Source organism: Lepidochelys kempii, chromosome 4 (genome assembly GCF_965140265.1).
Source record: "Lepidochelys kempii isolate rLepKem1 chromosome 4, rLepKem1.hap2, whole genome shotgun sequence".
In the NCBI taxonomy this organism is placed as follows: Eukaryota; Metazoa; Chordata; order Testudines; family Cheloniidae; genus Lepidochelys; species Lepidochelys kempii.
The window spans coordinates 78,321,344-78,338,967 of record NC_133259.1 but is presented as its reverse complement, the minus strand read 5'-3'; the positions used below and the strand labels follow the sequence as shown (position 1 = coordinate 78,338,967).

Genomic DNA, 17,624 nt, shown 5'->3' with positions numbered 1-17,624 from the left:
TTGCATTGCCCTAACCACACCAACATAAGCCCTATGCCTCTTGCAGAGATGGAGTTATGTCAATACAGTGAGGCACTTAAATCAGTGGGACAATATAGTGAGGCACTTACATCATTAGCTGTAGTGTGTACGCTGACCTAATTAGGTTGATTTAAGATGTTTTATGTCAACCTAACTGTGTAGCGTAGACCAGGCCTGAGGTTCTTGGCATGGCATAAATAAATGCCTCATTACTGTAGCTGTACGCTATCCAGTGTAATTTTGGAACATCAAAATGGCTGAGGACTTAAAACTGGACAGTAACAGACTGCAGAATCCAGAGATGATTGAGCCTGGTGACATTCTGAACAAAAGGATCTCTTAACCCTGCTTATAGCTGTTTCCATCACTTCATGCTGACTCTACAGTCATAATAGGCTTCAGACCCACAGAGTGGCATTCCTGGAATTCTATCTCTATAATAAGTTGGTGGTCTCTGTCCTTTTCCTAGTCATCAGGTATCCGAATCACAAAATCCACTATTGTTCTCGAAATTACTTAGCAGAGGGTACTCTGCTAGAACTGCCATCTAATTCATCTATCCAGTATTTTATATTGCACACATCACTGCACTGCCCAGGGGCCTTGAATGATTGAATGTCTAGGGAGACTGAAATATACTCCAGTTTGCAAGACATTAAATACCATCTTGGTGTGTCCAGTATGAGAATTTAGACCTATAGATGTGGCTTGTTCTTAAGAGCTGAGGCACGTTGGTGGAATGGTACAGTGAAGCTGCTGCCTTTGCTATATTTGTGCTGTAGAGAAATAGAGGACTTTGTTTTTTCATTCAGGAAGTCTGGCATCTTTTCATGATCAGTATGCTCACTTAACATTAAAGATAAGAACATTCTTGTGGTTATGAGTGTCTCTTGTGTATTCTCAGGGTGAGAGAATCATGCAGCAAAGCTGAGCAGTTCTGACACCCTGAGGACAAAACTGCTCAGTTTTACTTCATGATTCTCCTGCCCTTAAGAGTGTACATGGCACGTGTATAGCCATAAGAATGTTCCTATCTGTGCATGTAAACAATAAATGAGCTGTTTTATATTGGCAATTAGATACTCTAGAGAGTTGTGAAGCTGTAAGATATTGCCATACTTAAGGTGGTTGAAGACTAAGTAGTTTCAGCCCTAGAGCTTCGTTGCCTACTATAGGTGCTAGGAAATGGCAATGCTAATGTGCTTAATGATTTCATTCCTAATCAGCAGCCTGGTCAGAACAATTGACCTTCATTAATCTTGGTATTTCTGGTTTAATTTTTTTTCTTTTCCCTCTATAATGAATAAGTCAGGTTTTTTGACTTTGAAAGAATACAAGCAGTTACCTTTTAACACTGTTAATTTTAGATTGACTCATTTTAATGAACAGTATTATGAATATTTTTCTTCTACTTTTTTAAAATCCAGTGTGCCATGCTGAATTGAATGCCATTATGAACAAAAACTCAGCTGATGTGAAAGGCTGCAGCATGTATGTTGCCTTGTTTCCGTGTAATGAATGTGCAAAGCTCATCATCCAGGCAGGTAAGGAGCAAAGATACCAGCTTGATTTGTCAGAGTTGCAGCACTGCTTGCTCATCAGCACCTTATAACAGATTTATTTGATTTTAAATTGCTGCTGTTTAGATCTAAATTAATTGCACTATCAGCTTCATAAGATACTTCTTGTGTTTTTGCATTTGAGTGGTGCCAAGCTTTTCCAGTGCTAATTGCATCCTCTGTGATTCTTAGCATGTTTTTAATTTAGGTTTACAACTTCTTAGACCAGGAGCTGCATATCATTACTGTCAGTTTACTGTGCTCTGACACACAGAATAGAGTATGGGGAAAAGAAATAAACTTCTGCCTGACACGAGGTCTGTTGGGAGTATATACATGAAATTTTAATTTTAATGTAATACATGGTAGATATTTTAAGATTTTAAAATATCTTTGCTCATAAATGTCATAAGACTTCTATGATCCTACTTTAATTATATCTTTCATTACAATTGTTATAAATCTAGACCACTGCAGCAAGTTCCTGAATGTTTTGCCTTTTTTCAGATTATTTGGTGTAACTGCAGTAGACTTTGGTTCCATAAAACTCCCTCCCTAAGTTCCTAAAACTCTGAGTTAGCAAAATGTATTTATAAAGGAGTTATCGCTTGAGAGAGCAAAAGGTGAAAGTTAATGGGGAGACATTTACCGGGTATAGGGATTCCGGGACTCACTGAACTATAGTCAGACCTCATGTAGTGAAATCTCATCAAATTCTGGGAGGATGTAAAAGGTGAATGAAGATACCCAAGGTAGAGCCCTTTGTTGTGCCTTTGGTCCACCTTCCGATACATACCCAGGAAGGTTAGGGAATGTTGGTATTTGGGATGCTAGAAGATACACGTTTTGATGTATTACTTGGGTATGATATATTGTATGCTTAAGCCAAAATCCTGCTCTTTTCCCTGTACAAACAAAAGACTGATATCAGGTGCTGCCAGTTGGCCATAAGAGTGAGTGAAGGTGTCATCCAAAATCTGAATGGAGAAGCTAGGATGGAGGGGGGGTATAATTACACCTACTTGTGACAATAGGGATAGGTTCTTAAAGTGAAGCTACATGTGCAGCATTTATGAACAAGTGTATAAAGTGGAGGGTGGAGAAGGACCTCTATCCATTTCTGCATGGGAGATGACAGTCACACAGGCCCACATGTAAATTCTCTGAAGCCTGACTCTGTGACTAGGGAAGCTAGCTCACTGCCTATCCTTACCAAGGAAACTGAGACAGAGCTGAACATTGCTGTAGCCAATCACAAGTAGAAGTGGGTGAAAGGTACTGTACGTCCAAACTTCACTGAGAGAAGGGACACTTTGACTGGTAAAGAATGTTCCTAACCATATGGTACCCGCCAGAGCAGGAGGGAGAGGGAAAGATATTTGTTCCTTCATCTATAACTGCAATGATTTATAAAAATGTAAATGGACCTGAGGCAGATGGGAGGAAGTGCTGGTTGCCTCACCCCAACACATGCGGGGAAAAGAGGCACTCCACAGTCATCATAGAGTGCAAACCCAGGGGGCAAGGATGCAGTCCACTGCCTCACCCTGGATTCCATGGTGAGGAATTGCCTAAGGGGACTAGGACCCCTGGCACACTTGGGGGCAGGGCAGAGAATGGAATTTGGCTCTGGGGAAAATTTTGTGGATTAGCCCTGCGGAGAAGTGAACACCCCATATACCAGTGACACTAAATGTTCATGTGGATCCTGCTGCCATGCACTAAAAGTCCCCTAATATGATTTAATCTGTCCTGCTTTGAAACCGGAGTAGATTAGAGTGCACTAAGGAACTTTTAGTGCACAGTAGGAAAGCCCTCAGATACTTACTGCATGGCAGGCTTAGTGTGGAATATATTTACAACCAGGCTTTCTGCAAACTCAGTGTCCATATAGCCAAAGTCCTGCATTTGACCAGGTCAGTGAGAAGTTATTCTAGATGCATTAATCTGATTTCTATTGGGGCTATTAGAAAAACGAACAAGGAAGTAATACAATGGCTTCCTAAATAAGTGCATTTAGATATATGTTAGACAGACAAGAGGACCCAAATTTTAGTTTCAGAGATCCTATAACTTGTGTCCCATATGCTGTGAATGTTGTTTGGTAATACTGGGATCTAGCAGATAAAAGGACTTCAAAGTTAAAAAGTCTGATTCCTGTGAAGGTCGGGGTACTTGTCAGAAGCTGCTGACACGTAGAGACAGACTCTGGGAGGAGTCTAAAGGAATTGGCCTTTCCAGATCTTAGGGAATGGTAAACATTAAGGAAAAGCAAGCATAGAATTTAGGTTGGCTAATTGTTTTTAAGACACACTTTTTTTTCTGTAGTGCTTTTTCTTCTAAATAAATGATGCTCTGCTTTGATTGTTGATTACCACTGTCATTGTCCTGGAGGAAAAAGAACAGCAGGGTGTGTTAGACCTCTAAGGTGATCATGGTTGACACAGGAGTCTGCGCTCCAGTACTTGGTTTGAGAGCAGGAGAATCACGTGATTCCATTCTGAGACCTAGGGGTAGAGGGGCACACAGAGAGACCAGGAGGGGGCAGAGTAACTGTGACATTGATGACCAGGATTCTACAAGAACCAAATTTAATCCATAGTTAATGTGTTCTGAACTTTACAGGGATTGAAACTGGTGTGAAAAAGAACTATTGGTGTTTTGCATCCAGACCAAGGTGTACTCATTTGTGACACAAAAATAAAAGGTTCGCAGCTCTTCACAATATAGTTGTTCATTTTCTTTCTTATGTGCTTTGATCAGTAGTTAAATAGTTAAGTGTTAATAGTCATCCTAATTAGGAGAGTATTTTAACAGAGAAAATGTGGTAGCCATTGAAATATTTAAATATCACTCCTGGTTCTGCCTCTTCATTTCTCCTCTGACCTATTTAAGACAAGAGTAGTTAATTAAGAGCTGGGGCACAGTCAGTTACCCATATGTAGGGCCTGTATTTGAAAAATGGGGAATTGCTTCCTGGTTTAACTATGATGAGTCACATTGGTTTGTACAAAGGCTAAGTGAAAAATTTCCATCAAAATTGTTTGTGATGGAAAATTGTGTTTTCAACGAAATGAAAATTTTCACAGAAAGTGTGTGCTTTCCATGGAAAACTTCAGCTCTTTGTTGTTTTTGTTGTTGTTGTTGTTGTTGTTTTAACATACTTTTCAGGTTTTGGCTGAAATTTCTTGGTTTTCAGTTTTTCATGGAAAATTTCAATTTTTTTATTTTCACCAAAAATTTTTCATGGGGAAGCTATTTTCTGAACAGCTCTATATTGTACTGCTCCACTCTTAGGGTACAATTTATAATACATTTTCATGTGATGTGGCACCTAGAGTGTATGGATAGGTGCCCTTTTTAGCCTGTATACATCTAAATTATTTTTCCCTACCATATTTATTTCTGCTTGTAATTCTAGCATGTCTCTTGATAAAATATTTCTAGGTATAAAAGAAGTTATTTTTATGTCTGACAAATACCATGATAGCCCTGAAATGACAGCTGCCCGTCGCCTGTTTGATTTAGCTGGAATTATATACAGGTAAGACATAGTCTTGACTGGTGGTGGTGGTTGATTTTAAATGTGAAGATGAAGAAATTGCTGTATGAGGAAGACAACCTTTAGGCAAAAGCTTTATTTTCTCCTTATGTTATGTAACTTCTGTGGTACAGTTAATTCTCTTACAAAAACTCTCATGCAGATTTAGTACCAGTCAATTCAGCACCTTTGATAGCCTTTGACCGTGTGCTCCCTGGAGAACAGCAGCAGATGCTTCTGTACTGTGCCCTGCCAATGTGCTTTAAGTCCAATCTCGTGGACTTGGGAGTGACCTACCTTCTCACCCCAATATTCATTCAGTCCTTGGCCTTTCTCCTGAGACTGCCATCAAGATTGCCAATTGGGGTGGTGGTTTCTGGTGTGTGTGTACTCATAGGAGCTGGACTGGAACCACCAATTTGTTTTATGTAGACCGTGGAGCCCTGTTGGAAGGGTAATAACCTTCCGTCGCAACCAGTCTGAGCTGGAGTTAAACCAGCTTGTGATAGGGCAGGACTCACCACCTTGGCACCTCCTGCTGGCTGTGCTGGGAATTAACTCTTGGTTGCCAATGCGCCTTTCTCTAGTGGTGTCTCACTACCATCACTTCTGCTCTACCTCTAAGATGCGCATCGCTCCCCAGACCGTGGCATCCTCTTCTGGGCATGGCCCTCAGGCTGTGCCCCACTCCACTTTCTCCCCCCTTTCAGGGGAATTGGCTGTCTCTAGTCCATCCACTTGCTGCTGCGGCCTACTGTAGCCTTCAGTCTAGTCCCTCACCTCAAGGGGATAACTGCAGTCTGAATACTGGCCACCCCCTCTGTGACAAGTGAGGGTACTGGGAGCGAGGGGGGTCTGGGTCCACTCACTAATCCGGGCCCCAACCCAGGGACCCTTTAGCTGGCGACCACGTGCTGCCGCTCCTCTAATTCCTACCGCCTATTTCCCTGGCCCACTTCCCCGTAGCCCTAGCACCTTCCTGGCCCTTTTTATCAGGGGCCTCGCTCTGGCAGTCCTCAGGCTGGAGCTCCCTATTGCCCCCCTGACCCTGCCCAGCTCTGCTCTAGCTAAGGTACATCTCTAAGGCAACCAGTCATTCTCTTGCAGTCCAGGGAGAGACTACCCCTGCTCTGTTGAGCAGCTCTTCTTATATGGCCTCCCTGGCCCTGATGGGCTGCTCCGACAAATCTTCTGCTGATTGGCTCTCTTCATGCCCGCCTCCCATTGGTTGGGTTTTGCGCAGCCTCCCTGAGGACTGCTTTAACCTTCCATCTAGCTTTGTGGGGCAGCTGCTCCATCACACAGCCACATAGGGTAAGACGTTCTCGTATAATCATTTATCAGTCCCTATCACCATCTGGTCTTTCGCAGTGTGCTTTCTTAAAAGAAAAGAATAAAACCTGAAATATCTGTCCTGAAGTAATGAGGATCTGAATGATCTGTTAAGAGTAGTGACAGAGATATCTCAAGACAATCTGTCTGACAGCTAGTTTGATACAAATAACATGCTATGGGTGAGACTAATTACGCAATCATGGGGAGACTTTAAAATTCCAAAAAGTTTTACAATATTAATATAAAACCTTCTTAAATTTTACAAGTACAGCAATTCTGACAGAGAAAATTTTACGATGAAAGCTACCTGCTGGGCTGAGAAACACCCATGAACCAGTGCAGCAGTATTTGAAATTCACTTTTAAAGTCAGTGTATTTCCTTCCCCTAAAGCTACTTGGCTAAGTAAGGCATAAATCATTCCTTTACAAGTGAAATCTTAGTACAGTTTCCCCATGGTGAGTGTTGTTACTTGCTTTTCAGACTGCTGGTCTGGACAAAATGGGTATCATAATCCTTCAAGGTTTCTGTAGTCAACAACATATCCTTTACTGTGTTTACTGTTTTCACCTGTTGTATTGATTATTAAGGATACAAGTTGTACTTAACAAATCTCTGGAACTGAATTGTGGAGCCTAATGAGACACTAAATTCACACTATTTGCATAATCCTTTTGTTTATTCATAGATTGTAAATTATATATTTAGTCCCCAAATACCTTCCTTACTAACTGCAGTAGCAGATGCTCTAATGGTGTAAAAGGATGCATTTTGTTGCAATATTAATTTTACAATTCTAAAGTTATAATTTTTAAATGATTCCTTCTTAACCAGTTTAGTTATTTCTTGTATGATGCATAATGCAATCTATTCCCTTTGCTCAAAAACTATTGAAGTGTACTTTTAAAGTTTGCTGTGAAAACTTGGCAGGAAAGAAAAGAGATAAAATTTTGCAGAAAAACTTGTAACATGATGCCACCTCCTGCAGCTAAGTTGTTAGAAATCCTTTGACTCCTGGGTAATTTATGAACTCCAATAGCTGAAGAATATACAGACTAAACAACCCCATGTGTCTTTTTGTCTTAGTCTTTCTTGTCCGGGTTTCTCTCTGTATGGTGCACTATAATTGGCTCCTATAGAGATAAAACGCTAAGTGAATCCAAGGAAATTTTCTTCAAAAAAAAATTTAGTTGGCGCCAAAGCAAACAAAATATTTAACTACTCACTGGCTAATATCTATCCATATTTTTTCTTATTTTCAGGAAATTCAAACCAAAGTGCAATAAGATCATCATTGACTTTGATTCAATTAACGGCAGACCGAGTCAAAAGCCTCTGTGAGTTACGTCTCATTAAATCTCTAGAAGATTGTGATTATCCTTTTCTGAGAAGCTGCTAATGCCCTTCATCTTGAAGTCACACATAACTTTTTAATAGCCACTACAGCCAAAGTAGACATCTGAAGAATGTAAGGCCTGAAATTTTTCTCTGTCAGCCTTGTCGTACAGAATCTACATCTAAACTTTTGGTTGCTGCATTTTTTTCAAGCCTACTTTAAAATCTAGAACTATATAGAGGAAACATAGTACTGCATATGTACTGCAAGAAAATGATTTTGATTCTTATTGTGTCCATCATCTGCTCTATTAAATGGAGTCAGAATCATTGAAGACAGTCTAACAGTAGTATTTATTGTAGGCAATAACATGCTGGAAAACCTCACTTACATATATGGATCTGTCCTTATTGGATACAGGGATCAAAATAGCTAATCCACATGAAGTGTAAGAGGAGATGTCCATGCAAATATTGATATTCAATCTACAGAATTACTAGAATATTCTTGTTAAAAAGTTACAACAATTAGATTAAAATATTGTGGTGTCAAACTGTAGTGTTGCAATGTACTTTTATTTGCAGATGTGGTAGTGATTTTTCTTTTAATTGCTGTCTTACATTGTAATATATGGTGTGTGTGTGTTTTAGATATGTTTGGAGAATTTTCTGTGTTGGATTCGGTTTAGAGGGGCTTTAAATTCTTTTTCCCAAGAACTTAATGGGGGCTAAGTGAATAAATCATTGGACTTTCACCTATGGGACCTTATTTGGAGTTGATTTTCTTGCCTAAAAGGAAGTTAGTTTATTGGTCTAAGTTTCTACTAGACAATCCAATACAGTTCAATCTCAGAATTAACCTGTAAGGTAACTGAATAATTTCTTGTCCTCAGAGAGAAACAAGATATTCAACCCATGTTGAGGTTGTCTATGCCAAAAGTAGTAATTGTGGTTTTAGCTTGTTTCTTAATGCTGGCACAGTGCCTTCATTTTCACAAATGTTGCCTAAAATAATGTCCTTTTTAATTTTATTTTGAGGTTTGGGAATAGATTTGAGTGCCTTTTCTTTAATTTGATTTTTTTTAAATTAAATATGCCTAATGGCTTTGTTTAGAAGATTTTTTTATCCCAGAGGTAATCATATTTTTTTTAAATATGGTTATATTTCAGTAAGCTTTTATTTTTTTCTGTAAAGGCTTTCTGTTCCATATTTTGGGACATTATGTAATTTGGCTTCCTACCAGTACTATTAAGTATTATTAAAATCTGCTATGCTGAAGTAGACTCATTATTATAATATTACAACATGTGCTAGACTCCAGAGTGCTGCTGTTTTTGCAATCATATGCAAAGCATATTTTGTACATTTGTGATGTCATTACATAAAGTGTAATGTTCAAAAACCACTTGGCTCCTAAAGGGACATTATGGTGTAAAGGTAAGATGTCAGTTATTTGTGACCTTTTCCCTTACTCCCTCCAACTTCCATAATTGTTTCTCACCTGAAATTTGGTCTGAAATCAAGAGATTTTTTTTTTATGTGCTAATTTTGAGGTAGATTGGACTGACTATTTGAGCATCTAAAAATTACTTTCTAATTTTCCTACCCCCACCTCAGTTCTCAAACGGCTTGTACTAGGAGCTCCATGTTTATTTCAGTATGTCTGTAAGAGATGAAATGTAAAGAGGTATGTCAAATTATCCTGGGTTGATCATTGGGGGAAAATCTCTTGTAGTTACTGCAACAATGAATTTTTGGATTTTAAAATGCAATTGTTGCAAATATCACAAGGAGTTCTCTATATCTTATGAACAACATATTTATTGTTCTATAGTGTCTGGATCATGTCAAACAGAAAAGACATAATACTGACAACATGATCTTAAAAAAAAAGATTGAGCTCCATTTCAGAGTGAATAAATGGTCTGAAGAATGACTTTTCTCTTGCACATCTTTTACAGTATCTGCTGTTACATCAGTTCATCCCTCCATTTTTAAAACAGAACATTTTGACATGAAGAAATTTTTAGTCTAGGAATAGATTAGTTTTTCATAGTGCATTTCTCAAAACATTTGACTCTGAATCACCATGTAATAGGATGGGAAGTTCTTGGGACCTCTGTAGGAGAATAGGCCTCTTCTGCTGAGTCACTGTAATGTAAGATCTTAGAACCCTGTGTAAAGCTTGCAGAGTAATTTCAGCTTACTCATGTTGATAGGTAGGTCCTATGAGCTCCAAGCCAGCTCCATATAAAAGGGGATAGAAAAAGCAAAGGGCAGATTGGAAGTCTTACATTGTAACATATGGTATGCTACCAAAGCCAAGCTGAAGAGAGAGCTTAGTCTGAGAAGTTAATGTGCTGTTCAACAGTAGAGGCAAACCCTAAAGAGGCATTTAGACCATATCAAGCTTTTGTATCCTGTTTAGAGTAGGATGGATACTTGCTTGCAGTCCTTTAATCCAGAAGAAAATACATTTGTAAACACTACATGACTTTGACTTCCAAATAAACAATAGTTGTGCTTATTGTAAATCATATACTCCTGAGGGAATTCTGCGCAGGTGCAGAATTCATGTACCCTGCAGATTTTTTTGTTTCACCACAGAATAATAGATTCTGACGGGGAAGCCATGAGAGGGGTCATGTGCCCCTCCCTGGCAGCAGTCCTGAATGGGCACATAGTTTTGGGCATCAAGAGCAGTGGAAGAGATGTAAATCACCACCGGGGGCGGGGGGGGGCACGCGGGTGGTTCTGGGAGTGTGTCTGAGATTCTGTGCTTCTCACTTGCTATTGCAGTGTGCCTGGCATGGAGGGCCCAGGGGGGAGGGATAGCTCAGTGGTTTGAGCATTGGGCTGCTAAACCCAGGGTTGTGAGTTCAATCCTTGAGGGAGCCATTTAGGGATCTGGGGCAAAAATTGGGGATTGGTCCTGCTTTGAGGGTTGGACTAGATGACCTCCTGAGGTCCGTTTCAACCCTGATATTCTATGATTCATGCAGTGCTGCAACCCAGGGAAAGTGCAGTAGCTTAGACATGCCCCCAGGGCAGTATGCAGTATGCCAGGGGCCACTCCAACTCCCAGAGTAGCCTAGGATCAGAGGGTGGAGGTGCAAAGGCAGCTTAAAGTTCTCTCTCTCTGCTTAACAAGTCTTGCTCTGATCTGAACCAGTGGAAACTTTCTTAAAATCAGTATCTTTATTCCAGGTGCAGCACATTAGCACTAATATTCCAACAAGGCATAATCCATAGCAGAATTTTCCATCTTCAAAGTGCTGAATAAAACTTAATTCTCACAATAATCCTGTGAGTTAGGAAGTATTATCCCTAATTCTGCTGTTGGGGAACTGAATTACATAAAGACAGGTTTCAGAGTAGCAGCCGTGTTAGTCTGTATTCGCAAAAAGAAAAGGAGTACTTGTGGCACCTTAGAGACTAACAAATTTATTTGAGCATAAGCTTTTGTGAGCTACAGCTCACTTCATCAGATGCATTCAGTGGAAATGCAGAGATACATAACGTGACCTATATTAAGCGAGAGAACAAGTCATTGGAAGATGTGAAATCAGAGTTCTTGATTCTTGGTCCAAGCATCTGTAGAACTGTGAGGCTGTTACATGAAATGCGAGTAAAGGAACTTTTCAGCTTTAGAGTGGGTAATTATTACAACAGGTGTAACATTTCACAGCTGAGGAGAATCACACATTTCTCTTTCAGAAGACAGTGAATCCTTTGAGTGTTTTTTTTCCAGTCTCATTGCTCCTTTTTTACACAAGCCCTAGCTTTAGTCAGACTGCACTTTACAACCCCACACTTGATCATTTTATTTATTTACTTTTCCATTTGCACCTGTCTAAAACTTTCAGTGCATATTATGCCAAAAAATACAACTTGTTAGATACCTTCCTGACCACAAGCAAGACTCTGTAACCTGCCTCCTCTTACTACCAAGTCCCCCTGGAAAAACCTGGTGCAACCGGTAAGTCCTAATAGTATATCCTGTAATGAAGTCCTGTAGTGTATCATGAAGGTTGCCAAATCTAGGTTCAGGAAGCCAAAATAGCAAGCAAGTTCCAAAGCCAAGGACTCTCCCTTCTGCCAACCCTCCCCATCTAAGCCACGGGAGCTGTTACTTCGAGCACCTTAGCTCAGAGATAGCTAAACTTACTGACTCTCTGTGCTGCATATGGCAATCTTCAGAAGTCCAAGAGCTGGGGCTAGGGGCTTCTGCTCAGCAGGGTCTGGGGGTCTCAGGGCTTCAGTAGGGGCAGGGCTGAAGTCCTGAGCCCCAGCAGGTGCCACCGGTGTGGCTGAAGCCCCTAGCCCCCCCCCCCCACCTCTCCCTGCTGGGCAGAAGCCTCTAACCCCACCATCCTGCCACAGGACAGAAGCCCTGAGCTCCCCTAAATGGTCTGGAAGGGAGAGAATGGGTCGGGGGGGGGGGCCTCCGTGAGCTGCACTTTCACTGTAAAAGAGCCACAGTTTGGCCACTCCGCCTTAGCTAATAGTAGCTTCAACAGTGTTGGCTGGAAAGTGAGGTAGTCATCCAAGTGAATAGGATTCAATGCATTTTGGGCATATAGATTAAAACTACCTTAAATTTAATCCTGCCCCACTTAAGTTTTCATTCTAGATACTGCCCTGACATGCACACTGTGAAACTGGAAAAAAAAAAATCTAAGAAACCAGCAATATCCTATTCTTAGTCTCATCAAGAAAGGGGAGGGTGGTGGTTTTTCATAATATGGCTTGTTGTACAGCAGCAATAATCTTCATATAAGTAGCTTCGGTTGTGCAGTAATGTCACTTTATTGCTTTGTATATTAGAAAGACTTTATAAACACCCTTGAGAGCGCTGTTGGCACCAAAATGACCATTGTCATTGCAGGAAAAGGTTGGAAAGGCCTATTTTAGAGGGTCCTCAGGTACAATGCTCAGAATGAATGCTCTAACCCTGTGACAGCCACTAATCAACTGCATCTTGCCAAGGGTTCTAAGGTGACAAGAACAGGCCAGAAAAGAAGAGCTGTAGCTGTTGGACTCAGTCCTTAAAGTAGTGTGTGGTGGTGTCTTTCTTAAGTGGAATGAGACCAGGTGCAGAGTCCCTATCTGATCACCAGTAAACAGCAGGTTAATTCCCTACTTGATCTCACACAGGTGTACAGGGTGGGGACTGAGGACTGAAGCAGACATCCAGAATACAGGAAATTAAGGAAAAAAACCCATCTGGCTGGCAAGCACCCAGAGGTCTCTGAAGAGGTAGAGTGCTGTACTCAGTTGCTAGAAGATTGTTTTGTTAACCCAAATGGGTTTTTCTGTTTTCTTCTGTTATGGGTACCCATAATAAGACTCAAGAATAAAGCCTGGAAGATTACCACAGCTGGTGAGAACCTTCTAGCTTGCTACAGTCTCTTTCCATCATCTTACAGGTAGGAACAGGCTTCTACACAATTAGTGTCTTGTTTTTCTTTCTGGGGGTGATGATCCAGAAGGTTTATTTTACAGGAGCCTATTCTGGTGGGTTTCTAGAATTCCACTCCCTTTGAAAGTCAGGTTGAATAATGAGCTTAATGCAAATCTCCCCCCTGCAAACTCAGAATGGAGGTAAAATCTGCTTTTGGTCAAGTATTTTTTTCTCCAAATCTGTTCTAAGATCTCACACTCAGTTACTGAAAGGTGGGTGTCAACGGGGCATGAGGAAGATAGATTCTCATTGCAGTAGTAACCCTAGTTATGGTTTCAATTAATATGACCTTTTGTATGAGCTATGGGGTTTTTTGTTGGTTTTTTTTCCACTCATCAAGCTCAGGGGAATTGGGGAGAAGGGTTGTAAGAGGAGCTTGTGGTGAGTTGTCTATGTATTACAGTTTTATTCAGAGAAACAATATCTCCTTGGCATTTGCAGCTATTTTGTTAAATGGTGGTGAAGGCTTTAATGAAGCATATGGTTTAATCAAAATATGTAAAAACGAAATGTTTGATTTTTGCTGTGGTAGGAGCTTATTCATAGTAGCTTAGTTCCTAAGGGTACTGCTCTGCGGGAGGAGTGGAATTATGCTGTCCAGAAATGTTTTGAAGATGTCAGTGTTCCAGTTAATAGGGGGTATACTTTGAACTGGTTGCCTTTAGGGGAAGTATTCCAGAAGGAAGAAGTCTTGAGTAGCTTTGTGCCTTTAAGGCATGACTAGATAATTGTGTCATAATGGGACTATATCTGAGAGCACTGTTGCTGCCTGTCATCACCAATAAGTAACAATAAGGACACCATCTTTCTGTGAACTGTTCAGCAGTGGGGTAGCATTGAAAAGGAAAACACAAGGAAGAGAGCAGTTTAATTACACTGACTTGTTTTGTGCTTGTGCTAGATTTTCAGGGGGAAGGCAAGAGTGGGGATGTGAGTGGACAGCTGCCAAATATTTTGTGTGTGTTTAAGGACTCATAGAAAACCTGGTCTCAGCCAGTGTATTCCCACTGTTTACTCCCCACAAAAGTGAGACACAAGATAATCAAAATGGGAAGCCTGCAGCTGCTTCCTGGTTGTTTGTATAGTTTACTCTATGCTGCTCTTTGCACCTTAGTTAGAATAAAACAAAGTCCTAAACAGAACAAGAATAATGTGCCCAATCAGCAGAATATGGATAATAAAAAGAGACTACCAAATATTGCTTCCTGGGATACCTTACTCATGATCGTCCCACCCCACCTCCCTTTTTAAGACAATGTGTATTCCATTCCCTTCATGGGTTCAAAAGGTCTCAACACACCAAAGGAAGGGAAATAGAGTATATTCAAGCCACCACTTTAATATATTACAACTTATTTGACAAAAAGACTCAAACACACGTTTTAGCTGATCTCAGTCATAACTCAGGTAGCTCTTCTGTCAGCTTGTGTGAAAGCCTTTCTGTAGCGTGGTCTTTTCCCTGAAATATTTAATCAGCAGACCGCTGGCTACCCAGTACTGATTAAGATTACAATTGTAATTCTGTGTTTACACTATGGCATTTTAATAACAGTACAAGAAATAAAGAACCTAATAATGATGAACTTATATAATGAGGTGTTTTCATATTTCTTGGAAGAGCTGTCAAATGTGACTAGAGAGAGCTCCACAGTCAGAATCCAGGGTTAATCCACATATTTCCTTTTAAAAAAGACTGCATTTAGACAGTTACGTTTGGATAATGGCATATTATAGTATTGGCTCTTACTACATAATTGACTGCTGGCTAGTAGTTGGAATGCCAGTGTGGGGAAAAATGAGTTTCTACTATAAATCCTGAAAATCTGGCTTTATGTCTTTGTCCTTTCTGGTCTTTAAATCACATCTGACTGATAATGGGATATGATTCTTTGTTTACAGAAAGATTACTGGAATCTGTGGTGGCTCTTGTTAGGCTTAAAGCTAACCAAAAGAATGGTTTTTGTGTGTTGATTATAAAAAAATATATAGTAGGATGTTCTACGCTACAACTATTCATTTTTGTCCAGTCTCCTGCCTTTGACGGTAGTGTGTAGTATACTGCTTAGTAGAAGACCAATCCCAGCCTTCCTCCATAATAAGTTAGTTCCCTGTAAACCAAAGTGAATAAGCACCTTATAACAGAGGGATTGTGCAATATTTTATGCCCCTATTCAGGACAGCACTTAAGTATGTGCCAAAGTCTGATTGAAGTCAATGGGACTTAAGCAAATGCTTAAAATTAAGCAGTGTTCAAGTGCATTCCTGAATTAGGGCCTATACAGAGATGGAAGCTAAATTCCTTCTTGCCCCCAAAAGATACTAGCTATGAAAAGAATAATTATAACCACCTTCACTCCAAAGCAGTGATGTTTTAGCAATATTGTAGCATGTTCTGATTCAAGGCCCTTTCCACATGCTGGGGCTAAGAGTATTTCCTAAACTGGTTTTAAATGCGCTCTAAAAATTAGCGCAGGCTAACATGGCTAAGGCATTGTTTACCTAAGGGAAAAAGCCACAGTTGTTTTAGCTCATGATCGTGCCCCATATGTAGATTCTCAGAAAAGTCAGAGGGACTGTGTTCAGCATCGAGACCTTAGCAGTGTAGTGGGTTTTATTGTTTAAACTAACCTCCTAGTCTAGAAAAGCATTTTGTTTTCTTTTTAAACCCAAAACACTACCTTTTAAAGATAAGGCATAGCGATCTCCATTGGGCTGGCAAATTTAACTTGTTTTAGCCCAGTGTAGAAAAGACAGACCTAACTCCCATTAATGTGAATGATGGAATCTTATTCATTGGGATAGAACAGAACACACAGACACAAATGTGTCTTTGCATTTCCTTATATTAAAGCAAATTACATTCTGAAGTATTTTACGTTTCCTCATGTATTTCTGTGTTAAGAGCTTTCAGTCTTGGTGCCTATAAACGTGTAAACCTGCTGTTTTCTCCTCCACTCCCCTCCCCACACTTTACTGATACCTGTCAAAATGGTCCTGTCTAAGGTGCATGCTTGTACCACCGACACCTCCCTTTTCCTCCACTCGGTAGCTGTATAGACTCAGAATCTAGGCAGTTTTGGCTAGTTATGTTCTGATGTGAGCAGCAAGCATTGCAAAAGCATGTCAACCTATATGGGTTGTCTGTTCCAATTTGGGGGGGAAAACTTGGAAAGCTGCAGCAGAGCCTAGTGTCTGGAAAGGAAGCCTCTAAAAAGAGCCAAGAGCTATATTTAAGGAAAGCAGATTGAGACTTTATTTGGGGGGGCATTCTCAGACTTCAAGAAGTTGAAATCTTTAACAAATACAGCTTATATCTACCCTAAAGATAAAGTTACGTGTACTGAGGAATAGAGGAAAGAAGAGGAGCTGCGGAAAGCTATACATAGAACCTAAATCCAGGTTTTCAAATTCATCTAGGCGGAGATTACAAAATTACACCACATTTCTTAGTATTCTTGTGGCCCAGCGCTGCGGACTATCAGTAGCACAACATGCTTCTACTTGTGGGATCTGAGCGTGATATTCACACTGAGTCTTCCATGCCATGAGTGAGGGTGTGGAAACTTAATCCCTTTCCCTTCTGGCTGTTTTAATAGTGTCCAACCCTTCTCAGCTAGTGAATCTCATCACAGTGCAGGAGCCTGCAAGTTATAGCTAGGTTTTGATGTGACTACCCTTTTACCATGGTATTGAGCACTGTGAGGGAGGAGTAAAAGCAAGGGGGGAGGGAATGATGCTGAGCTTAATGAGCCTTTTTGTTGATGGCAGACAAATGTTACTTCAGTTACCAAGTGTAATTGAAGAGATGTTTCAGTGTAATGTGCACTAGCCAAATAAGTTTAATCATAGTTAATGTAGAATTTGCTAGTGCCGCCTATGGGTGAAAAACGCAGTCCTGAAACTAATTCTTAAGTCACAGAATCCTGATTTGGGAATAATGATTGAGGGAAAGATTCTTTCTTGAATGCTTAAAATAAGTTAAGTTAAAATGTTTGTAAAAGTATAATTTTGTATGGGCTCATTATTATGTATTATTTATCTAACACTGTAGCTCTACACATACTTCGCAAAATGATCAGACCAGAAGAGCTAGCATGCTATAACACAAACACGGAAAGAGTGGGGGATTTGAAGGAGGGGGTGATTAGCAGACAGAAGTGGGAGGCTCTTCAACTACACAGAGCAATATGGAAGAAGCTCAGAGAATTAAATTGAGAGGACTGGAAGGAGCATAGTGAAGGAGATGCTTCTAGTGCCCCCGATTTAAATGTCTTCACTGTGTCCATTTAGCAGTTGGGAAGTCAGAGTAGCCTAGTGGTTAGAATATCAGACTACAACTCTGAAGACTGGGGTTCTCTTCACCACTCTGC

General features: G+C 40.3%; 1 protein-coding gene across 3 annotated transcripts in view; it reads left to right on the top strand.

Moving 5' to 3' along the window:
- Positions 1 to 17,624, top strand: part of DCTD (dCMP deaminase) — a 178,747-nt gene that overhangs the window by 22,241 nt on the left and 138,882 nt on the right. Inside the window, exons 4-7 of one of the 3 annotated variants that reach the window (XM_073341732.1) lie at positions 1,449 to 1,565; positions 5,028 to 5,124; positions 7,717 to 7,791; positions 13,139 to 13,219. In XM_073341732.1, coding sequence (XP_073197833.1) covers positions 1,449 to 1,565; positions 5,028 to 5,124; positions 7,717 to 7,791; positions 13,139 to 13,219 — 370 coding nt within the window. Of the gene's footprint in view, positions 1 to 1,448; positions 1,566 to 5,027; positions 5,125 to 7,716; positions 7,792 to 12,947; positions 13,102 to 13,138; positions 13,220 to 17,624 lie in introns of those variants that run through there. The other 2 variants (XM_073341734.1, XM_073341733.1) reach the window with 2 other exon arrangements.